The 25,043-nt window shown below is 47.4% G+C and overlaps 2 protein-coding genes across 3 annotated transcripts in view; both read left to right on the top strand.

Annotated features, from left to right (window-relative positions):
• Positions 1-25,043, top strand: part of LOC138725082 (semaphorin-3D-like) — a 112,721-nt gene that overhangs the window by 35,747 nt on the left and 51,931 nt on the right. The window lies entirely within an intron of this gene.
• RBM6 (RNA binding motif protein 6) overlaps positions 1-25,043 on the top strand; it is a 54,873-nt gene that overhangs the window by 3,764 nt on the left and 26,066 nt on the right. For both annotated transcript variants that reach the window (XM_069865598.1, XM_069865597.1), the window contains exons 2-6: positions 81-182; positions 2,163-3,501; positions 3,865-3,954; positions 5,183-5,252; positions 18,346-18,419. In XM_069865598.1, coding sequence (XP_069721699.1) covers positions 139-182; positions 2,163-3,501; positions 3,865-3,954; positions 5,183-5,252; positions 18,346-18,419 — 1,617 coding nt within the window. In that variant the 5' untranslated portion in view covers positions 81-138. The remainder of the gene's footprint in view (positions 1-80; positions 183-2,162; positions 3,502-3,864; positions 3,955-5,182; positions 5,253-18,345; positions 18,420-25,043) is intronic.

The raw sequence follows: 25,043 nt of genomic DNA, 5'->3' as shown, positions 1-25,043 counted from the left end.
CTCCTTCTAACCAGAGGGGCTTTTCTTACCTGGTGTGCGTCCTTCGCCTTTGGTTTATTGTCATGGTGTTTATTCAACAGGTCTGGGTGTTCTTAGAGTGGATTATCCATTCCTGGAAACCTACCACACAAGATCACAATGTGGGGAGACCATCGACAAGGCAACCGAATGGGGTCTTTCCGGTAAGCATTTTTGTTTCAGCAGTATTCTTCAGTACAATAAGCTTTAGGAACTTCTTGTTTGTCAGTATTTCTCCACACCCTCCCACCACTGGGCCGCTTAAGTAGAATTTCTGAGGTCTGTGTGGAGCTCGGTGTGATTGACAGAAAAAAGACTTGAGAAGTGACCGTGTAACTTTTGCATTGCTGTCAAGGTTTTTAATTTCTCTTTATTTTAGCTGCTTTTGGGGTTTCTATTCCTTCTCCACACTACCTTTCCTAGCAATGCTTAGTTTAGCCCTTGCAAGCTATAGTGATGATATGCCACATCGATTTTGGTGCTGTGTGCAGTTTAGACCTAGAAGAGAAGTGCCTAATAGCGAGATGTTGATTCTCTTTGACCATGGTGCAACCTTAACTTCAGAAATGCGGGCACTTCTGCTGCACGTAGAATTTGATGAAAACTTGGAGAGTTTAGTTTTGTCCACGAGGTTAAGCAGACCCTGTATCCCTGTTTTCTTTGCCTTGCTCCTTCATAAGACATTCCTGAATGTCATTGGAACTGTTATCAAGATTCATACGTGACTGACTTGCGCAGCATGCTGTTTTTCTTAGCTTATGTTCCTCTGGTTGTTTGGGCCCTGCATTTGCAAAAGGGCTCTGGGTATGAAAATAAATACAAATGGAGGCACCAAGGACAAGGGTTTTCCTCTGTTCTTTCATCCTTTGCTTGTGTGCCCACCTCAGTTACTTGAGTATCAGCAAGATAAAGATACTTCCTCGTGGCAGACCTTAGGTTCTGCAACAGGAATGCTTCAAATAGTTGTCCAGTCTGTTGAGAAAGCTGATGAGATTTGGAGCTGCGAAAAGCAGTGCCCTCCACAGTGTATCTTAACAGTACTGATAGGAGCATGATTGTGGTTTGTGACGGTATCAGTAGGGCTGCTCTGCTGCTTTTTGAGTGCATTTTATCAGCGTCATTCTTTACTGTGCTGGGTGGGGATTCTAACCTTGAACCAGGTTTTAATTACTGTTCCATACGGTGGTGAAATAGGAGCGTGTGGCTTAGGAAAGCTGTGTATGGCTTGATTAACTGTACAAATGTCACTTTGCATTCTGTCGCTGAGTGATTCTGTAGCAAAACTCGAACGAGAACATGACTGTAGTTGCTAAGGAAGTGCCTGCTGATTTGGGTAGCATTTGGTGTTATTTTAAAATATGTTGATACTTCATTTTTCTGTTTTTGTTTTTTTTTATGGAGCCTCACTCAGATGAACAATCGGGTAGCTCCACTGCAGGAAAAAACTCACTGGGTTTTGAAAAACATCTTAAAGGACACCTCCTCCTGAGGGGTTTTGTGCAGATATCAGGAGAGCTCACAGCTCTGGTGTTGTAAGCTCGGTGTAAACCGACAGCCAGTCTGGAGGCACGAGCACAGGATCATCCTGAGCATCAGGTGCTGGTCCATTCCTGTCAGGCACCCGAGTCTGAACTGAGAGCTTTCAGCATTCTGCCAGTTCAGGATCCAGCACAAGGAAACCTCTGTGGTCCGTTAATAGAGCGTGTGGTCACCTCTGTGCTTCCGTGCCTGAGGATGCTGTGTCAAGTTAGCAGTTTGTGATACTGCCTGGAGAGCTTAAGCTCAAGTGGTTCCTCGCAGGCATGTGCTGGTGATGGTAATGAACACCCACACTGGCTAGCGGAACCTTCCACAGCTGCCGAGCTGTGCGCAGTCAGGACTGTGCGAATTTCTGCCATCATTAACCCATTAATATTGCAGGTATTCCCTGTTGAGTGCTTCTGGAAAGTGTGCTGAGATGGGAGCACCCAAGGTTACTTTCTCACCTCTGTCGTATGCTGCCTCATCTTAAACTGCCAAACATCAGTGTCTTCTGCGGATCTTAGACTGTTACACAACTCTATAAAGTTTAGAGAAGAATGTGCTGCTGTGTAGATTGCAGACTCTTAAGCACGTTATGAATAATACTGTCTTTATTTCTACAGTGGGAGCCAAGAAGAAAGGTTTGCTCCCGGGTGGAACAGGGAATATCCTCCTTCCCTTGATAGTCTTGCTCAAGAAAGACACTCTGGCAACTTCTCTGGCAGAGAATCACTTCCTTTTGATATCCAGGCATTCACAGGCCTCCTCAATCCTCAGTTTGCCAACAGAGAGGAACCTTCTTACAGCTTTGGAGCTAGAGATGGACCACGTAGTGACTTCAGAGGTGGGGAGGGGCACCATGATTTCAGGGGCAGAGATTTCCCACCGTCTGACTTCCAGGGCAGAGATGAGTCTCAGATGGATTTCAGAGGTAGAGAGCCACCCTCTTCTGAGTATAGGGGTAGGGATATGTACTCTGGAGACTTCCGGGAGAGAGAAGGGCCACCTATGGACTTCAGGGGTGGAGACGGTCCTTCAGTGGACTACAGGAACAGGGAGACGTTCCGTATGAACTACAGGGACAGGGAAGCACATAATATGGATTACAGGGGAAGAGATGAACCTCCACCGGACTTCAGGGGAAGAGGGTCTTTTGATCTAGATTTCAGGGGTCGAGATGGATCACATTCGGACTTCAGGGCAAGAGATGTGTCGGAGTTAGACTACAGGGGCAGAGAGCATTCCTATTCAGACTTCAGAAACAGGGATGTACCTGATTTGGACTTCAGGGGTGTGGGCACCTCTGATTTTGACTTCAGAAACAGAAATGCACCATCATCTGACTTCAGAAATAGGCACAGGTCCCGCTCTGATCAGGATTTTAGGAGCAGAGATGTGGCTCCTCCTATGGACTTTTCAGATAGGGAAATTCCTCCTGTGGATCAAAACCTCGTAGATTTTAGGCGCAACCAGTCTACTGCACCTTTAGCAGAAAGAGAGGGCTCTGGTTTAAGCACCAGCAAGAGAGAGGAGTCTGCACTTGGTCTAGATAGAGCTCCCTTTGGTAGCCAAAAAGGAGAATTTCAACACACAGAAGCACCAGCCAGAGAAGAGGAATCCCTCGGATTGAGTCTCGAAGACGACACTTCACACAGTTTCCAAAACAGCCGTGGACCTCTTCCTACTCTTTCGGACCAGGAGGAGCAACCTCAGACCTTTGCTAATGAGCAGCCACAGCAGCAGCTTTCTGGGGGGGAGCAGCAAGGATCCGATTCTGATCTTGGGTTGAAGGATGAAGGTGGCCTGGATTTCCTTGGAAGGCAAGATACCGACTACAGAAACATTGAGTATCGTGATGTGGATCACCGGCTGCCAGGGCATCAGATGTTTGATTATGAACACGGCAAGTCCTTTTCAGAAGGAAAACCCGGCAAAGATTCACGGCCCTATAAGAACCTTCAGGTAGGTGGTTTTGTCAATTGATGTTTGTGTTAAATGCATGTTGGCCAAAGAATGGAGGGAGCTGGGAAGGAGTCTTCATATCCCATCGCTTCAGTTCTGTCTTAATTCACCGTACTTCTCTGAGATCATTCCTATGCTCCAGGTTGTTTTGATGGGCACTCTTTCTATCTCTGAAACACTTTTATCTCAAGAAAAGTGCAGCTGGGAATTGCCAAATGCATTGAACCAGATTTGGTTCAGAAAGGCCTCAAGTTACAAGTGGCTGGAGGGAGGGTGCTGGGGGGAAGCAGGAGATGGAAGAACTGAAGCCAGTGAGCCAGCATCTCTCATTTGTAAAAACCATCTTGATTGTGTGAACTCAAGGACCAAGATTATCGGACCTGTCCCAAGTACGTGAAGCCAAGCAAGCTCATTCGGCTGGGAGGAGTGCCTGAAACTGCCACAAAGGATGATGTAAGTGGGGTCTTTTTCGTCCCAAAACTTCTATCAAAAGTTTGTAATTGTACCGTTTCTAATCATGGTTAAGATAGTCTGGTTATTTTCCTCAGGGAAAATCCAGATTTAGAAATGATCACAATATTATTCTGGTTTCTGGGGGTCTGGAAGTGCTGAGCTTTTCTACGGTCACCTGTGGGGTGTTGGTGGCCAAAAGCCTTGACTCCAGACTCTTTTAACACGCTTTACTTCCAACATGGCGCTATATATACCAAAACCTGTTATTACTTTGTTATATTTTGGGCCCAGAAGACATGTAGTGTCTAAGTGCACTTCTTCCTTCTTAGTTACTTGAAATTGCCTAACTGAGATCTTATAAAGACGGAAAAGCCGTCTGCTGCTACTGCCGATTTTAGTAAAAGAAAAAAACTAGGCTACAAGGTGAAAGCAGCTCTCTTTCCAAAAGCTTTCACTGCGAATTAGGCTTTTTTTTTGTGGCAATTGCAGACATGAGAACGCCCACATGCAAAAGTTTTTGCTGGGGTTGGCTGTGATGATTGGAGCTGCCGAGGCTTGAGTCTGGAGAACTCATGGCATCCTCATTGGAGGATAATGAGACTCGGAACAACCACCCTGTGCCCCTTGGAGGCAGTAACTGTCTGGCTGAAACCACCATGACAAAGCTTTGCATGGTTGAATTCTGGTGTAAATGGTGCTCGCTTAATTAAACAAAACACCAAAATACTTCCTGAAACTCCATAAAGAGTTCACGGAATAGTAGAATGACCCAAGCTGGTAGGAACCCACAAGGATCACTGAGTCCAGTTCCTGTCCCTGCACCCCAACATCCACACCGCGGGGCTGAGGGCGTTGGCCAAATGCTGCTGGAATATTGTTAGCCTTGGTGACGTGCCTGCTTCCCTGGGGAGCTGTTCCAGTGCTCCACCACCCTCTGGGGGAAGAACCTTTCCTGGATGTCCAGCATAACCCATGGCACAGCTTCCTGCCATTCCCTTGGGTCCAGAGAGAAGAGCTCAGCACCTGCTCCATCCTCCCTGTGTGAGGAAGCTGCAGAGCTTGATGAGGTCTCCCCTCAGTCTCTTCCTCAGGCTGAACAGGAACAGGTCTGCCACTTCTAGTTAACCTATAAGGAAGAGCTTTTGGGAAAGAGAAATGTGTGTTATCAAGTGCTTCCCTTGCTGAGGTTTTATTTTGGAGCCTGAAGTGGATCTTGGTTTTCCTGTAGATTCTCAATGCTTTCCGTGGGCCTGACGGGACACCCGTGAAGGACTTGCGACTGAAAGATTACAGCTCAGGTGAGAATGCTTTTCCAGTGCTTCTGGTTTCAAGCTTATGAAAGGGTGTTTTTCACACCAATACTCACTTGGGCAGTTTTGTTAAAGTCTTTGCTGCCATAATTGCAGGTATTTTTGAATGAAAATGCCCACTGAGTTTGTAGTTTGTCTTCTTGTCTTCAAAAAATTGATGGCTGTGCTCACTGCTGCTTAAGAGGTGAAGTGTGGGTCGTGGTGCCTCAATGTAGGTGTAAAAGCAGTAGGAGAAACAGTAAGTCTCTTCTAATAGCCATCAAGAGTAAAGTCAAGACTGACATTGGACATGAGGTTAATTTCCATTTGATTTTTTTAGATTATTATTAAACCCTTTTGGATTGTTCTACATCATCTTTCTCAGATGGTCTTACTGTGGAACATATCATACAATCATAGAAGGGTTTGGGTTGTAAGGGACCTCAAAGCCCATCCAGTTCCACCCCCCTGCCATGAGCAGGGACACCTCCCACCAGACTGCTCGAAGTCCCATCCAACCTGGCCTTGAACACCTCCAGGGATGGGGCAGCCCTGGGCAACCTAGGCCAGAGCCTCCCCACCCTCATCGCAAAGAATTTCTTATTAATGTCTAATTGAAATCCTCCCCCTTCCAATTTAAAGCCATTCCTCCATGTCCTATGACTCCATGCCCTTGGGGAAAAAAAACCTCCCCAGCTTTCCTGGAGCCCCTTTCAGTACCAGAAGCTGCTCTAAGGTCTCCCTGCAGCCTTTTCTTCTCCAGGCTGAACAACCCCAAGTCTCTCAGCCTGTCCTCATAGCAGAGGTACTCCAGCCCTTGGATCATCTTCGTGGCCTCCTCTGGACTCGCTCCAACAGCTTCATGTCCTGCACAAACAGTGTCCTCATGAAACCTGATATATCCTTACATTTTTCCTTCAGTAACACGAAACCATTACCCTTCTTAGACATGAAGACCGGTTAAAAAAAGAACAAATTTTAAAACCCAATATCTAGCCACTGGGGCTGGATGTGCTGCCTCATTCATAGAATGAAGTTTTATTCTACTTCTGATCAGTGTGTATAGGAGTCTGAAGAAAGAAAGAAAGATTTTACAAGGCTGCTTTGTGAGCGAGTTGTACTGGAACAAAGCTGTGTAATGGTAGGAAATGTGGGATGAGTTCTGGGGATTGGTTTGAATTGTACTGGTAGGGAATACCTGGAAGGTGGAGGGGAACATCTGAAGTTACCTCTCCTGCTCTGATGATGCGGAACAACTCCTGCTCCAGAGAAAATTTCTCTCATTTTCCGAAGAGAAAGAGCATGGCAGGGCTGTTGTCCCTGTTTTGTTCAAACTAGGAAAGCAGAGGTTTCACCTCTGTCAGTGCTTTTCCTTATTACCAATACGGGTTGCACGCGAAGCAGCTGCAATTCTTGGTGTCAACGCATCTTACAAAGCTTTCCTACATGTTTACTATGAGGGAACCTGGGGCAGTTTCTCAAGGATGTTTGTGTTCCTGGAAGCTGTCAAAGGCGATTTCACAACCTTCTTGTGGCCCTTTGAACTGAAGAACACCCTTGTGTCACAGAACCTGATTTGGCCCAAGCAGCGTGGCTTGTGGGGCCCTGTCGATCTTTCCTGCTTCCGTTCCTCTTTTCTTGGCACAGCACGGCGTGGCTGTCATCAGCCGCGCAACATGGACTGCAACCCAGTCATTGCTACACACCCATTCCTTGCCTGCCCTGATGTGATCTGTGAGTTGTTTTTTTTCTGAAATCCATTACTCTTCAGTAATAAATCAGCTGGAAGTGGGAATCTCTTCCTAAGTCTCTTATGTAGGTTACTCAGACTTACTGCCCTCACTGGAGACTTGCTTTCTCCTCCTTCCCATTTCCCGTTTCAAAGGCTACTCAAGACAAGACGCGCTGTCTGATGTCATGTACAGCAGCCCAGTACCTGCTGGTGGTCGCATGGTTGCAGTTTTCTTCTCTCTCTGAAAGCTGCATTCTGTTTGTCTCCTTAGCTGCAAAGTTTTGCTGGTTTTTTTTAATTTTTTTTTTTTGCAATTATGAGGAGGGAAAGAATGAATTTAAAATCAGTTCATGCTTTAGGAGCTATTTAAAGCTGTTGCTTAACCCCGTTCAGTCACCATCGGTAATTGAAGCAGTGTAGCGTTATTCTGGGTTACGTGGATACTCCAAAGGCTTTGTTTTGCATTAAGTCCTGAGGCTGCAAATGCAGCTGCTAATTTAAAGAGCTTTCTGAGCCTTGTTATGCCAGATGGGTACATCTAGGACAATAAAAGCTTCCTGAATTGTGAAAACAACTTCTTGAAATCGAGTAGTGAATTTAATTCAGCTTTGCATGTTGGTCTGTCCTATAGAGAAGCGTGAGAAGCTGGATTCATATTAAATCCTGAAAAACTAAGCCTGTTTGAAGCCAGAGGCCAGCCATGGTCTGGGCAATCCTTTTATATTGGAGTGTGTATGTAAATAGCCATAAGAATTAAATCAGACTTGCTGATGTCTCTGGGTGCGCCTGGGCCCCCTGGCCGTGCTCTCGGTCTGGCAGGACAGCAGCCTGGCTCAGAAGTGCGTGTGCTAAGCCTGTCTGAGTGGGTCGTGTATGTTTGAGTGCTGTCCAGAAATGTTAAAAATAACATTAATCATGAGTATGCGTGTGGAGTGGGTTTGAGGGAAGAATGCCTGCAGCTGTGGGAGAACAATAACCACCAGAACAAAGGACATGCAATTAACTCGGAATAAGTGAGGTTCGCATCAGATTTACAAAAAGATAACACTTATCATAGAGCTGATCTCAGCAGCTTCTGCGTGACGATTCCACTGTATTTCACAAGGCTTTTTTGGGGGGAAATAGATGGTTGATAACTTCTTGGATAAAGCAGCTCAACCTCCTTATAAAGCCCTTTCTTTGAACACACTGTGTATGTGCTATGGGAAGGGTATTCTCACTGAAGGTTGTGCTGAGTGTGCAACACTGTTCTCGATGTACCTGGTGGGATTTTGGTATGCATCCGTGCTGTTTATTCTTGAGATTATTTTGTCTCTGAAGCCCACACGTGGAAACAGTGGCTGGATTTGGAGCAAGGTAGTGAGAGGAGAGGCCTTGGGAAATGACATAGTAATTCAATTGAAATAAAAAAGGCAGTACTTACAGACCTCTGTAAAATAGCAAAGTCACAGCTTATTGTATTGCCCTATGCAACATTAACTTGTAAATTCCATCGGGTAGATTTTGTATGTTCAGACTCAAAGTATCAAATCCATTTGTTGAGGGGAAGAGAGCATCTTCCAACGTCACCGATAAATCTTGGCAGAACTGTATGAGGTTGTTGGCTTGTCTTTCTGCTTGCCTTCTCAAGTGTGTTTGGTTGTGTGTTCATAAATATTCCAAAGAATAAACCTTGAGGTGATAGTGGAATCTTCTTAAAGACAATGAGCTGCGTTTGCCACTGGTGTGCAGCTGCTTCAGTAGATGCTAGTGGTGGAGACTTGTCAGCAGCTCTCGGGGAAGGGAGTGTCAGTAACAGATTGTGAGTGCTCCTGTCCTGTCTGAAGGTACTTTACCTCTGCTCACCGAGGTCAAGGCTTCCATGTGGCCTCCCTTTGTGGAGCTGATAGCACACTGTGCAACACCACCTGACTGCTTGTGGCACCGTGTCTGTCCTTCGGTTCCTGTTAGTGCTGGCTGCCAGGAACTTGAGACCAATACCTTTTGACCTTCGAGGACTCTAACACATACACGCCTTGTCCTGGTTTTGATTTTGGTCATGTACTAAACTCATCTCCTGCCTGATCCTCATCAAGCTTTATTTTTGCTTTGCTGACTAACGTCAGTCATAAGCAAAGTCTGAGATAAAATCTTGAGTGCCTGATGTGCACAGAACTCTTAGGCTGAACACACATGTATGCCCTGGAGAAGTGAGCACATGGAGCTATCTTTATCTTAAAGGGCTGCTCATGATGAATCATTCACCCTTAAGAGATGCTGCGACGATGTCCAACTAATTAGTGAAAACACGAAGCGTACTGAGCCTTCTGTTCAGATTATTCTCCTGCATACAGTCTGTGGTGGAACAAGCTTGGAACGTGTGTTTTCCAGCCAGGTTTCATGTTGGGGTTAGTACCAGCAGCTGGGAAAAGCTGTTCAGGGAAAGTGAGCCTGAGAAATCACTGGTAGCCTGCAAGGCTCTCGTAGCTTACTCTGCAAGTCCGTCTGTGGAACCAAGAGGAGTTTTTGCTGAGCTGGGAGAGCCTGATGGAGGATGGACACCCTAACCAAGGTGGAAAGCGGCATGTGCGGAGAGGAGCTTTGTGAAGTGGACCGGGAGGGACCAGGTGAGCTGGGTTGCAATCAGAAGGAGCAGTGGGGTCTATCCCAGCCCCTTTATAGCCCCTCTAAGTTAGTGCAGTGCTTCAGAAATTGGGAGATTTGAGTTTGTTAATCTTCTTCTCACCCTTCTGAGTATTTGCTTTTGAACCCTGGGTAGGGAGGGGATGCGATGCTGCATCTCTGGGGAGCAAAGCACCCATGGAAATAAGATGACTGGGACAGGGAGGAGCTCACTGAACAGTAGTGATGCTTGGGGCCACAGGGATGTCCGTGTGGATGCAGGTGGCTGATGCCAAAGGACAGGTGTCCTCCTGTTGGGGAGGTACATGCAGGAAATTGTAGAATCATAGAATAGTTTCAGTTGGAAAAGACCTTTGAAGCTCAAGTCCAACCATCAGTCCAGCCCTGCTATGTCTGCCACCAGACCATGTCCTCAACTACGATATCTACACATCTTTTAAACCCCTCCAGGGATGGGGACTCAACCACATCTGCCTGGGCAGCCTCTGCCAGTGCCTGAGAACGCTTTCCTCCTGATATCCAACCTGAATCTTCCCTGGCGCATCTTGAGGCTATTTCCTCTTGTCCTGTCACTGGCTACCAGGGAGAAGAGCCCAGCACCCACCTCACTACAACCTCCTTTCAGGAGCTGCAGAGACTGATGAGGTCTCCTTTCAGCCTCCTTTTCTCCAGACTAAACAACCCTAGCTCCCCCAGCGGCTCCTCACAAGGCTTGTGCTCTAAACCCTTCGCCAGCTCTATTCCCCTCCTCTGGACGCGTTCCAGCCCCTCAATGTCCTTGTAGTGAGGGGACCAAAACTGAATCCAGGTTTTGAGGTGTAACCTAAAATCATCCCTAACCTAGCAGCTACTTAACTGCAGCTGCCTGCTCAGTTTTGAAAAGCTTTTGTTTTAGCAAGCACTCTTGGTACCTAACGTTCTTTATTGCTTGCTTAGTCACTTCTGCTCTAGCGTTCATTTCTTGTTCCGTTTTGCCAGACTTGGCCCTTCCGTGGTGCTTGGAACTGTTGCCCTTGTCCCGCCCTCTGTTAAACTTCAACTGCCTTGGCCAAGTCCTAGCAGAAACTGGATTTTCTTGCTTGTTCTCACTCTCCTCTGCCGCACTGATGCCCTGTTAAATATTAATAAGTCCCTTAGATAAACCCTTCAAAGATGCTTATTATTTCCCTCCAAATGCAGCCTCTCCTGTCTTTAAGAACAGTGAATCCTTGGTTTCAGGAGTGTTTCAGGAAGCCCCTGAAATTTAAAATGGTGTTCTTTAGTGTTGCCTTTTGCTAAAACTCATAATCCAAAGTCCAGGAGCTTGTACTTCATGATGGAAAAATTGGTACAGGTTTTTGAGGGGTAAAGGGATAAGCCTTCCATTTTCTGTGTGTTCCAAGGCAGTGAGACCTCCTCTTCCTCAAAGCAGAGCTTTCTCTGGCCCAAGCATGACCGAGTTTGAGGTCCCTCACTGCAGTCGTACATGTGGGTGGGATTTGGGGTGGTGATGCTCTTGGAGGTCTGAAGTGCTGGTGAATGCTGCGTTTGCCCCAGCCCCTGCATGCTCTGGGTGCTGTTCTGTGGCAGCTTCCAGCTGTTGGTGTAGGGCTGGAGAGCTGAGCTGCCGCTTTGCGTGGGGAGAGGATGTTTCTGGAGTTGTGCAGTAGAACTGTGCTAAACCGAGACCTTCTGTTTCCTTCCAGGAGTGATGGAGTGCCCTTGGGCTCCCCTTAAAGGGTGGATTTGTGGCCAGCTAGTGGCTTCCTCACGAAGAGAGCTGGGCACCAGCCCCATGGGCTTTGATTAGGAGTAGGTCCCATAAGGACTTAATGTTCTTTGGACCAAACCAAAGAGTCTATATGGGTTGGTGTGAGATGTCTGATACATGCTGTGGCGCAGAGGTGCATCTTTCCTGTTGTGCTAATTATACAGAAGACACCTTGGCTTGCCTTCAAGGCTGTTGCCAATGCTCCACAGGAAGAATAATCCCCTCCTGCTATGTTTAGTGCTTTGCACAGTGAAGATTGTGTGGCTTGCTCTACTGCCAGCCACAAATAAGAGCACACTGATCTTGGGTGCTTGCTGAGAGCCAAAGTGATTGTCCAGGAGTTTGCAATATGCTGTAGCACACATGGAGTTTCCTTTTTTTGGCATGACCAGCTTGCCCGCTCATCAGTAGAGTTCTTGCGCCTGGAGGGGCTTGCATTTCAGAAGATGAGGAGATCCCTTCAGCGCTGATCTTCATGAAGAAGTTGTTTCTTGTTTGTAGCTAGAATAGCCTGTTGAGGACTAGAAGAGCACTGTAGTTGGAGTTAGTCTGTGGTCATCAATACCAGTCCTTGCCAGTTTTCCCAGCTGTGTGTGCTTTTGCTAGTCTTGCTTCATTTCAAGGGCAGGAGTGCATTGTCTCTTGGAAGCAAAAGTCATTCTTGCTCATCTTTCCCCACCTGCGATGTGGTGGCTTAGGAAACAGGAAGTACAAATCTGTTTTAAGTCTGTGTTTGTGGCAAGGATCAACCTTGGTTTGGGGCTACAGGGCCTGTTCAACAGAAAAGGCAACACATTCATCTCTAAAACCTGCTGACAGCCCTTTTGGTGTGCTCAGTCCTTTTCTCTCTAACTGTTTTTACAAATGTGCTCACTGTTTTTGCATCTCCAGCACAAAACCTCAAGGCTTTTCACAGCGTGCTGACATTATTGCATTGATTGCTTCTCTGAGTCATTTGGGCTAAACGACAGATTGAATATCCTGCCGACCAGGTTCCTGTCTGCAACACCTTCCCACTTATGCAAGTTCCATGGGGTGGTTTGGTGTGGCTAGTGGGAGGAGGGAAGGAATCCTTCCTCTGGGCTCAGCACTGGTGAGACTGTACCTCGAATCCTGGGTTCAGCTTGGGGTCCTCACCCCAAGAAGGACATTGAGGGGCTGGAGCACGTCTGGAGGAGGGAACAGAGCAGGGAAAGGGTCTGGAGCGCAGGGGCTCTGGGAGCAGCTGAGGGCCCTGGGAGTGTTTAGCCTGGAGAAGAGGAGACTAAGGGGAGACCTCACTGCTTTCTGGAGCTCCCAGAAAGGAGATTGTGGTGAGGTGACTGCCAGGCTCTTCTCCCAAGTAACAAGGGATAGGATGAGAGGAAATCATCATAGAATCGTGGAGTGGTTTGTGTTGGAAGGGACCTTAAAGCCTGTCCAGTTCCAACCCCCCTGCCATGGGCAGGGACGCCTCCTGCTGGATCCAGTTGCTCCAAGCCCCATCCAACCTGGCCTTGAACCCCTCCAGGGATGGGGCAGCCATGACTTCTTTGGGCAGCCTGTCCCAGCCAGTCCTCTCATGGAGTTGTGTGATTTCCCCAGCCTTCCTTGGATCACAGTTTCTGTACAAATATAATATAATCCTTCATCTTTAATAAAGCAGCACTGTTGTAATTCCTGTCATTTATGGGGCTGCCTGTGTCCATCTTTAGGGTGTCTCAGGCAGGTCCTTTCTGCCTCCAGTTCTCCTGGATGTAAGGAGGAGGATGGGCTGTAGCTCTCACCCTCTCAGAATGTGGCTGTTTTGTATCGTTTGTTTTTAGTGCTGTTCTCTTGTGCGGCGCTGTCAGGAATGAGTGTACCTTCTCGTAGAGGGACAGGATGAAGTGGCAGGCCAGGTGTGGCTTGTAAATGCTCAGCCTTTGAAAGGAGTTGGGGATATGGCTTATTGCAGATCGTCCTGTTTAGTATTCAACAGCGAGCTTTTCTGGTACAGCTCTTCAGCTTTCATAGCTCTGAAGACCAATTTATCTGCGCAGTAAAAGAGATCTGACAAATTTATGGGCGCTCAGAATCCACCACCTGATGTGGAGAGAGTTCTTGGGTCTGGCTTCTGAGCTTGCATTAGCAAGGATGGATTGCTACCCTTCCCCGCTGTGCTGCGGGGTGCCCTCCGAGGTTTCAGGTGGTGCCGACAGCTTTATTTTCTCTGCTCGATGCAGAAGGCACTGTGCTGTTGCCCGTCCTCACTGCAATGGCAGGACACGCTGTGCAAGTGCAGATACAGCCACTGCTGTGCATGTTCGGGAGCTCCTGGCTTCTTGGAAGCACAGTGTGTTATGCCTGCTAGGAACAATACGCTGTAATAACATGGAGGTACAGAAGGAACCCCCTGTTTCCCAGTATTTTCCTCTGAGGAGAATGAAGTATGATCCATACTTTTTAGCATGGGTGAACATCTGCATCTTTCCTTGGAGGATACAGAAAAACTTGTGGATGGGGTCATGGGTGTGTTGCCAAAGTCTCCCACAGATGAGTGAGGTCCTGTCAGCCAGGGAATGGTGGATTCTCTGAGAACAGTGTCCATCACCTGTCTCTACTACCCATGCTGTGCAGAGGTCAGTGTGTCAGCTTTGCAGCTTCCTTTAAGAGTTGTGTAAATCCTTCATATTCAGTCCGTACTTCATGCCATAGTTGCCTTTGGAGCAATTGAGCTTTCTCCTCTAACGTGGATGAAACTCGTAGCAGATTTCCTCGCCTGGCTCGGCTCTGCGGTGCTGTCTCTGGAGAAGGCGTGCAACAGCGTCTGTGCTTCAGCAGCCGGCCGTGGCTCTGCTTTCGTGCGCCATCTCTCTGAGTCCTAGGAGTGTCCAAAACTGCAAATGCTTTACTTCTATGGTAGTTGTCTCATCTGACAGATTTGACATAAACTATCATGAATTAACACATTACTGTATGTCAGTTGTTCAGGAGAAACTGTGTGAGTACAGAAACAAGTCTTATTTTAAATCCCGAGTCTTTGATCTTTTTATCTGAAGCCAAGGAGCAGTGATTTGAAGTCAGGCGCTTGGGGTTTTTGGATGAACCATGGCGTGCTAGCAGGGCCCTGCTATTTGTGTTTCATTGTCAAGTTTCCCTTCACCGAAACACATCTGTTTCAGAGGCAAGATATTCCATACTCAAATGTTTGCAGAGCAGCTTCCTGAAGCTCTAAATATTTTCTTGGCCACAAGCATTAAGCAATCCTTTGTGTTTTCAGTGCAGAGCACAACTGAGTGTGCTTTGGGAGCATCCGTAAAGGATTGTGTTTACATAGGAGCGCGTAAGGGAAAGCAGGACTCCTCTGGATCCTGTGTGCGTGCTCTCCCTCTGTTCTTCTTTTGCCCATCATTTGCAGCCTGTGGTGCTGTCAGCTTGCACAGCAGAGATGTAGTTAAATAAGTCCTTTCAGATAGTTGTCCTAAAACATGGGGGAAGGTGAGGACGTGCACGCTTTACAGCTATGCTAGGGCCAAAACCTGAGCGAGTTCAAGTGTTGGAGGACTGTTTCCCTGTGAAGTTCTTTGGATGGTGCAACTGTGCTGCGGTATGCTCAGAGGTTGTGTGGAGGGAATGCTGATTTATCTCCTTTTTGACAGAGAGTCTGTATTGATCACACATAGTTCTACCGAAACAGATCAATGCTTTCTCTGCTATTTTTCTGGATCCTGAAAGTGTAGTATCATACTTACTAGGAAGAGAAGGATCCAGTTAAGAAGGTACCAGGGTTCAAATCTCCATGTGAAACCTTGCAGATGAGTTTAGGCCACCTTGAGTCAAAAGATCCATGCTATGGTATTCAACGGTGATTTTGCTTTGTTGGTTTGATCTCTTTGGGTTTTACTTTTACGACCTGCATGCCAGTGGGTGCCTGAGAGCTGTCGTTCACAGCAAAGGACAGCTGTGGGATGCTGTTGAACCAATTCCTGCCTTGAGGTTCCTCTGTCAAAATCCCTGGGTCTGCATATGGTCACTGCAGTTGAACTGTCACGTTCTGATGGGCAAACTGTGTCAAGGCTTTGGAAATGGCCAAGCGCGCGCAGCAGCTGCTGCAGGAAGAGCTGACCCAGCCCTACAGAGGAGGCGGGGAAGAGACACAATAGTTGGTTGCGGGAACCTTTGTACCTACTCCCTCTAAGAACCAGCCTTGAGTCACTTGGTTTTGTTTCAAGTGTTATGCTCTGGGTAAGGTGAATTGCGGGACGTATTAAAATCAGCGAAGACTGCATTTTGAAGGTGCTCTGTAGCAGCGCTGTCGTTGCACAAGCCTTTCCATCATGGTCTGGAATGAAAAGGGTGCTATGATGGAGCTGGGGGCAGGGCAGGGGTACCGTACCATCCCAGGCTGATGTTGCTTGGCAGTTCTCACGTACTGAGCACGCCTGTCAGAGCTGTGCAGAGGGCTAGATCCAGGGGTAGAGGAAAGCATCAAGCTCTGTAGATCTTCAGTAGTTTGGAGTGGAGCGGTGGTTCCAGGCTGGTCTCTTCTTCTGTGCTGTCTGTGCAAGGATAGCTCGTAGTGAATGGCAGAACGCTGTGTCCCTCTTGAACTTGACCCCAGGAGCTGAACGTATGTCCTGAAGCTGCTTTTTGGCAGGATGTGGGGCCACAGTTCCTGGGTTTGGTTCTCATGGTTACTGAAGCTCTGCTGGTTAGGGAGGTCGAGTTTCGTGTGGGAGGGCAGAGGTAAGAAAATGTACAAGGAGAGATGTGCTGATCTCCCCTGACTGTCTCTGTGCAGTGCTTAGAATGATCCAGTAGTGTATGATCCTCCTAGCATCTCCGTGTTTTTGTCTGTGTATAACAGTCAGCGTTGCACTCTCAGTTGTGTCATGCTGGATTAAATCCATGGCTAAACCACTCACTCACTTAACTGTGATGTAAACTGCTTTTCATTGTAGAGCAAATGGAGTGAAAACTTCCGCAATCTTGCTTTCTGCCTGTCAGGAGACCCCCTGTTTCATGGAAATGAGCTAGCACTCCGATCCTGGCTTGCTGATTATGGCAGCTTTCAGAAACCCTTCCTGCGAAGAGGAATCGGGAGCCTTACAGGCTGACAAATATCACTCACGCAGCCCTTTTCTGAACAGGAGGGAGAGAAGTTCCTTTAGAGTTCTAGGTTTGACTAAGACTTCAAAATGTATCATGTAAGCCTGCACGCTGTGCGGTGAAGTGGCAGAGATCTCTGCCCAGAAAGCAAAACAGGCTCCCAGCAAGGGGCAGCACTGCTCCTGGAGAGCAGTGCTCTGCTGCAGAGAGCTGCTTGGCTTTCAGCATGTGATTTAGTGTGGCTGGAACTGCAGAGGGGAACGGATACTGTGGGAACTGCTGGGTGAATTCGGTTCTTTTGATTCTGCCGGCTGAAACTGTACCTCTAGTTCCAGGTGTCCACTTCATATAAAAATACCAAGTGGCTTTAGCTGCATTCCACCACAGATGGCGTGCTGCTGGCCCGTGTCTTTCCCAGCGCTGAAAAGCACTCAGTTTGATAAAGCTCTCTCTAATGTGATTGTATTGACTAAAACGATGCAGAGAAGGGGAAGGCATTCCTGTGTGAGGCGGAGGAGGAGCTAGATTCAAACTGGCGTCTCGTTAGGGTGGCCGATGTTTAAAGGCAGGATTGTGTTGTTAGAACATGGTGCAAAGAGCTCTCACAGTTAAAAAAAAAACGATCAGTAGGGTTTGATGAAAATGTTTTGTACAGTGTTGTCTCTGAAGTGGTTAAGTAGGAAGATGGTGAACAAACAGAGGAGAAGAAATTGGTGAGTGCAGTGATGTTCTTTAAAGTAGGCTCAGGGGGAGATGGAGAGGACTGGAATGCCTTGCCTGAAAGAAGTGTGTGTGGAGTTACTTTCCCCTGGATGGTGAGGGCTGAAGCAGTAGGAAGCAGATATATATCTGGTTTGGAGGTACCGGTGTTCAGATGTGCACCTTCAGGAGAGGACATGAGCTCTTTGCCAGGACTGCTAGATACCTAAAACGGTACAGTCCCCATGCAGAGCAGCTCTCCTCTTGATCTAACCAGCCAAAAGAGCAGCAAGAGGAGGGAGCCGAGCATTTCCTCTCACTGTTTGGCCATGTGGAAGCATGGTAGCCCAGGATCATCTGGAAAGCACTGCTTTGGTGTGAGGTGGCCTTGGCATGTGAAGGCTGAGGTTGTTCCTCAGTGCTTCAGTTCTTGGAGCTACTTTGAACATCAAGGATGGCTCTTTGGGTGGTCTTAGGTTCTGTAGCGCTCACCCTGCACTGTATGTGGGAATGTAACATTTCATTGCAGTTAACGGGAGGACACAGTTGAATCAGTGGGTTCCTTCAGCAACTGACTGAGATGGCAGGTTTCCAAGGAGCAAGAAGAGTAAAAGGAAGGCTCTCTTGTTTCTTACTTCTTAAGCTCCTACACCTTCTTATTACGTATGCAGTAACAGCAATACCAAAATGAAAAAGCTGGTGTTTGCCTTCCTGCTCCACTACTCTTTTTCATAACACAAGGGACTTGGACGTCAAAAGTAAGCAACTATTGAAAGAAAAATAGCAAAGGGGTCACATTAGTTCTTTGTGAAATATTTCCCAATTAAGATGCTGGCTGTTCATGTGAAATGTGTTTGCAGCAGGGTGCTTTGAAATGACTGATCAGCGCTTGCTTTGGAGAGCGCTGCCTCCGAGGCAGCACCAAACTGGACACTGGCGATGGAAAATCACTGTGCCTTTAAAAAACAACGAGACAATGATTTCTTTCCCTGAGGAAGGGTGTGCCTGCCGCTGGGTTGTGTAAGGGGAAGTGGGAACTCTCCGCTATTAACATTCATGATAAACTGTGCAGTTAATCATCATCCAGCCCTGGTTTCTCTCTTTTTCATTCTGGAGCGGAGGGGGGTGGTTTGAGGGAAACTGGGAAAGGGAAACTGAATATTTGATGTGGCTTTCTGTATGACAAGGCACTAACATGACTCCCGTCTGTATTTAAATGCTGTCCCCAGGTTACGACTATGGCTATGTCTGCGTGGAGTTTTCACTCTTGGAAGAAGCCATCGGATGCATGGAAGCCAACCAGGTTGCTTTACCCTTCGGTCAATGCTGCTAGAAGAGTTTTTATATATATTTTTTGGTGGGGTGGTGGAGAGCCAGTGAGGGTTTTTTGACCCATTCAAAGGAAGATCTGTTGTATAACACACAACACTGCAGTTTAAATGGTGTTTCTAGAAACTTGTCAAAGGCTTAGAAATGCCCATGTGAAGGAGCTGCTGGCCACCAAAGGGTCTGCCCTCCTCCCTAGCACCTGTTGGCTCGCTGGCAGAGGCTGGTGGCTGGCAAACTCCTAATGCAGGTTTTGGCCCTGATGCTTGTGTACTCACACTGAAATCCAGTCGGAAAGAACTCTGCTAGCTTTAAATGCCTCGCCCAGCTGTGCGTCCACACGCACTCACGTGACTGTAGGTGAGGCCTCTGGTTTGCAGCTCTCAGTCAGCTATGGCTTGCACGCTCCGATTTTCCTTATGCCTTGTGTAGCGGGGGGATTTTTAATTGTGCCTCTCCCCTGTATCTGTCCCTGTATCTGCAAGCTGGAGCTGCAAACGTGAGGACTACCCAGCGTGCGGTTGTGCCTGGTAAATCTGAACATTTCCAGCCCTGAAAAATGCAAAATGGCTTAGACCAATAGTCAATAAGTGCCCAAGGGGAGCTTGTACTCTGGTATTTGAGGCAAGAGCTGTTGCCCACTATACAAGATGCATAAAATTTGTTAGATAAAACATAATTCTCATCCCGTGCCACCCTGCTTGTGCCTCGGAACTGCAGGTGATAGATTACTCAAGAAAAAAAAATGTTTGATTGACCCTTCTTTCTTCACTACATCCCTTCATAGAATCATGGATGGTTTGGGTTGGAAGGGACCTCAAAGCCTGTCCAGTCCCACCCCTGCCATGGGCAGGGACACCTCCCACTGGATCAGGGGCTCCAAGCCCCATCCAACCTGGCCTTGAACCCCTCCAGGGATGGGGCAGCCACCACTGCTCTGGACAGCCTGGGGTAGGGCCTCTCCCCAGCCTCAGGAAGACATTTCTTCATAAGTTCTCATTTAAGTCTTCACTGTGCTTTAGTTGAGCTACTGAAGTTTGTAATTAGTGAAGCAAGAAATGTGCTTTTTGGGTTGGGGTGACCCAAGTAACGGGAATTTGGTCAGGAGAGTTGTAACCTCTGGATTCCCTCATGTAGGGTTATTTCCTTATGTTGCTCTTGACTGAATATGGAAAATGTAGCCTTTTAATTATTTAAATTTAAAGAAAAAAGAGAAAAGTAGTGAAGTCTGTGCCCTGCTGCAAGGAAGAGACCTGACTTTTCAGTTCTCAGTAGAAGCAAAATGGAGATGTTCAGAGAGGGAGCCAGGCAATTCAGTTGTCTTTAGGCATTTAATATCTTCCAGGGTAAAGCTGTAGGATCCTCTCCTCAGACTGAGAATCAATCTACATTTTTACAAGCTGCAAAACCTCAAACCTGTGTTAGCAAGGACATGGATTCTTTGATAGTTCAGTTATTTTCAGAAGGTTATCAGCTACCCCTGTCGGATGCAGTCACTTGTGAGAGCAGGAATAACGAAACAGTGTCAGCCCACAGTGTCATCCTAGCACCTCACTGCTCATCCTGCCTCTCTCTCCATCATCTGTAGGCTGGGAATAAATAGCTCTTGCAGAGACAGCGTTTTTTGATGCTGTTTAATGCCTGGGTAACTGCCCCTGCCTAAAGAATAATTTCCTACAAGCCTATGCTGTAGAAATCCTACATACTTTCCTAAAATCTTTTTATTTCACTTGGCACAGTCCAGCACCCACTTAAGATCATCCCCAAACTTGCTAACACAGATTTACCAGGTCCAACTCCCTCCACTCAATAAATCTGGTGTGTGTTTGTAACTGCTGAGGTTTGAGGGGGCTTTCTGTTAAGTACAGTCTGATAAGGAAATGTCCAGCTGCTATGTTGCCCTAATTTTGTAATAGATTTTCATTCCACTTGTACTAATTGCTGCAGCTAATGAAGGAAAATACCCTCCTTAATTAATTGCTTTGCCGTGTTTATTGTTGTGTTGAGGGATCTGTTACAGCTGAAGGGTCCCCTCTGAGGTGTGTGGAATGGGACCGGTCGCCAGTCCTGTTCATGTGGAGGTGCTGGGTGGCTGTTTGGCTGACCTGGGGACCCTCTTTGCCCCAGCGGGGCTGTTGAATTGTTCTGTACAACCTTGCTGCAGCCTGATGGTGGTGATGCTCCCGTTGGTCTTTTGGTACAAGTTGGCTGTCGTTTGACTTTTATGAGAGGAGACTCTGGCTGCTTTTCCTTTGGGGAGACCCAGGTATTTTGAATGGGAAATGGGGTTTCTGACTCTTAAGTCACACAGTTCCTCCGAAATAATCTTCCCCTCCTTTATTCTCATTTTTGTTGTGGTGTGGCATTTTTCTCATTACATTTTCTTTGAGTTCAGGGTTGGTGTAGCCCGTGGTACAGTAGCGTTCCTGTCTCAGAGAGCTGCACTGGCCTCTTGGGAAATGACTTTGGGAATACATTGCACGGCTCTTGTTCTCCATATGCTCTGGAATCCCACTGAGTACTGGAATGCTGTCTTGCACTGCTCCTTCATCTGCATAAGAAACACACGTAATTAGCTTGTTATTGGGGCAAGAAAAGCAGTGCCTTTCATGTGGTGTTGCGTATCCTAAAGGCAGGTGGAGGGGGAGAGATGTAGAGGGCCTGTCTGTGCTGCTGGGCTATTTGACTGTTTTCTCTCAGGTGTGGAGCTGGTTGTTAGACATGCGGAAGCAGAAGAAGCTTTTTTTGAGCTCGGGAGCAAATTAATAGTTTTGATTGACTGTGTAGGATTGTCTCCAAATCCCCTTGGGCCTCAAACTTAGTGACACTGGCAGTGTGAATATTTCCTAGCTTTTGTTGCTTGTAACTAACATCTTTGTAATCCCTTCCTCCTGCATCTTAAGCAAGAGGGTGGGAATGGGAGAGCTGTAGTGTGAGCTTTTAAAAATACATACGTGTGAGTTGTTGTGGAGGGCTCCAGGCGCGTGCTAGCGCAGGCGTTCCAAGGCTTCCTCGTGTGCCTTCCTGCTCCAAGACCGGCGTGTTTCAGAGGGTGGTTTTACCCTGCAGTGCCGTATGGTCCTGGTTCAGCCTGCTGAGCACAGCGATGCCTCCATTCCCTGCTTGTTTCTGGCTGGAGAATCTTACTGGGTTTTGTGGGTGCTCACTTGCCTTGAGCACATCCCAGCACCATGCAACTGGAAGCATCAGCTGTGCTTTTCTGCTCCTCCAAGCAGAATTTTGTCCACTTTCTTGTCCGTTCCCTGCGGCGCTTTTCTGCAGTCAGTGGGAACGTAGCTCCTCTTGCGGATCAGGCTTCACAGCCTTTTCACTGTAGCTGTTGGTGTTAAAATCCACAAGATGCTTTGACACGGAGGCAGAGCCTGGGACTTCCTGTCCTGAAAACACTTGCAGTAACCAGTCACAGCTCTGTCACTTCCCAGTTAAATACAGGCAGAGCTTGTGGTTATCCTGGGAATGCATCCCCTCCGGTGACCTGGAGCTTTATGGAAGCCTGTGGTGCAAGGAGGGAGATACTATTTATTAGAGCAAACGTGTGTCTGAACATCAAAACCAATTGTTTTCCTTCTGGTAGGACACATTGGATTGTGGAGTCTGGCATTTTGTCTGGAGTCTGCAGGATGCCCCCTGGAACGGGCGATGACAGCCGCCTCCAGTGCAATTTGGTATCCATCGTTTACTCACTTGACAACGCCACTCTGTCTCGTTAGCGTTAACCTGCAGTTGAGGGTGGTGACAATTGAGCACCCACAAATACACTGAGATGTGTGTGTGTATTAGGCTGGGAGAGCTGGAGATGGCCTGGCATGTGATGCGTCCTTGGATGATCAGCTGATATCTTTGTTCAGGGATGGTTTAATAGTGGGCAGGTACGGTTGGACTCGATGATCTTGAAGGTCTTTTCCAACCGAACAATTCTATGATTCTGCTTTTCTTGACTCCTATCATGTGTGTGGGCTTTGCTTGGATTCTACCATTACTGTCATCGTCTTTTTCCCTGTTAAACCTGTCCTGCTGTTCACTGTGTGGATTTCTAGAGTTACCTTCTGGAGTCTTCCTCTCTGAGTGTGTGTAGAGAGGGGACAGGCTGTTCCCAGACCAGTGTTCCTTCTATAAACACCCTGGTGATTTGGGAATTATGCACATCACAGAGTGATTTTTATGATTCAGGTGACCTATGGAAAGTTCCCTCTGTACAATTCCTCATGTGGATTTCCGGGCAGCAGCGCTGATTTTGGCTTTTTTTTGTGTCTGATTCGGTGTGTGACCTTGTCACGAGCTCACCCTGCTCTTATACCACTGAGGCTTGGCATGTTGAGTCAATTGTTTGTTCATTCCCACTTGTGGCTCTCTGATCAGCCCATCAGCCCCTCATTTAATTGGTGGTGTGAGCCTCCGTGGTCCGTACGGCAGTCTGCAGGGGGAGGCTCTGGTGCTGGGCAGAGGCCTCAGCCTGCTGGCTGGGGCCTTGGGCAGGGCTGGGGGTGTGGGGGTGTGTGTGTATCTCCTGCAGCGATGGTGTGATATATGCACTCCGCTTTTCTGCGCAGAAGGAAAGACTGACTTAATCGCTGAGTGCTACAGAGACCTTCTTTGTGCCCAGGAGGGTGTCTTTTGTTGTAAAATGTAACTGCCAAAAAATTCTGCTACTCAAAATACTTCTTTTCTTCTGTCATCTCGGCATCTTCTGTTATCTCAACTGTTATAACTGTGTGAATCCTCTTAGTCTCTCTTCCTTTGGCACAGGAGATCATAAGAGAATTTCTGCCAAAGACTTTGTACGCTCTTCCTTCAGCCAGCAGTAGCTGCCCATCAACATGTTTTTTCTAGCCCTACCTGGATAAAAAACTGCTCCCTTCTTGGCAGCTCTGTCCTGCAATTCCTCAGGAAGCAATCCATGCTAACCAAAGGATTTTAAAACAAGTGTGCTTTCAACTGGAGAAGTTGTGAAACTGCATCTTCTTACTCGTGTGATCTCAGCTTGCTGTGTCCCTCTACCACTCTCCTCTTGTTCCAAAATCCTGGCTTCCTTTTTTCCTTTGTCCTTTTTTCCTTCATCCTTTTTTCCTTCCGTCTCACCTGACCCATGTGATGAGGATTGCGTGCTTTTGCTGCTCTGTGATGGGATTGTCTCCGAGGACAGCTTCTGGGTGAGCTGGTCGGAGCGTGCAGCAGATGTGTAAGCTGGGCTTCCTTCGTGTCGCTGCTTGCTGCTGGGGGCTGTGGCCCAGCAAGGTTATCTCAGGACTCAAATATTTCCTGTATTCTGCAGCTCACTTGGGCTGCTGTATGAATAGGTTGTCCCCATCCCAGGAGGGGTTCACAAAACGTGTGTCTGTGGCGTCTGGGGACTTGGTTTAGCAGGTGTGGTGGGATTGGGCTGACAGTTGGACTGGGTGAGCTGAGATGGCTTTTCCAGCCTCAATGGTTCTATTATTCCCTCTAGTCCCTTAGCATTTATATTTCTGTTATGAGTTTGTTGGGTTGGTTTTTTTTTTACTGGTTAACATCAAGAAGTCTGTGCGATGCCGTATCTCTGAAATGCCCCTTCTTTCCCAGATCTCAAATGCCTCATTAATCAGGTGTTCTCCTGGGAGAGATGCTATGGTTACAATGCCAGGAGCTTGAGCTGGCAAACGTTAAGGAATAATTGTGATTTCCTGAAGTGTGTTTTAATAACTTGATCCAGGAGGGTTGCCAAGATGAGCTTCCAGTTGTCTCTGGCCGATGGATGGTATGATGTGGTACAGCAGTACTTGCAGCGAATCACTCACCCTGAGTGGGTACCGAGTGCTGCTCTGCAGCATCCAAAGGTGCGTGGGGGTGGCTGCTCCCTGCTCTGGTGGCTCAGAGTGAGGAGCCACCGTTGGGCAGCCGCACGTTGGGTCATGCTCAGCATGGCAGTCGCAAAAATGGGGATATTTGAAACCTTGTGCTTGTGAATGTGAAGTGCGATGTGTACCGCAGATCAGAGCTCTCTGCCCCTTCCATAGCCCTGGAGCTGTATTGCAGAGCACTTGGTGCCAGCACAGCACCTAAGGACGAGCTTTGTTTCAATCATTGCCACCGTGTGAAGCATTTTCATGAGTGACTCGTTTGTAGGTGAGATTCTGCCTTCAGCTAGAAAGGATTTGAAGTAGTCCTTGAAAGCCTATGCAGGATAAAGACGCTACCCTGTCTGTCTGTCTGTTGGATCCTCTCCTCCTAACGTGTTAATGGAATAACCATGTGACAATGAGGAGGTCTTGGTCACAAAGACTATGCATAGGTACAGAGTGATGTTTTACTGCTGGACTGCTGTTATAGATGATATGGATTTTACTGCGTTGATTTTCGATGAAGACCTGTAGTACCTCTAAATATATCTTTGTGTGACCATTCGGGAGATGTTTATCACTCTAGCATCAAAGTGCTTCCAAGGAGTGTGGTAAAGTCAGCTGTAGGACAGATAATGTGTTGCCACAATTGATAAGCTGTGTATGTGATCAGAAGGTGGTTTGGATTAAGATGTGAAATCTCTGGATCGAGCTTCACTGTGAGGGCTAGTAGGACTCCTGCCACTACTTGGCTTTGATGCTTT

Source organism: Phaenicophaeus curvirostris, chromosome 11 (assembly GCF_032191515.1).
Source record: "Phaenicophaeus curvirostris isolate KB17595 chromosome 11, BPBGC_Pcur_1.0, whole genome shotgun sequence".
NCBI classification, from domain to species: domain Eukaryota; kingdom Metazoa; phylum Chordata; class Aves; order Cuculiformes; family Cuculidae; genus Phaenicophaeus; species Phaenicophaeus curvirostris.
Note: the sequence above shows the minus strand (reverse complement) of the source record. Positions and strands in the feature narration are given on the sequence as shown.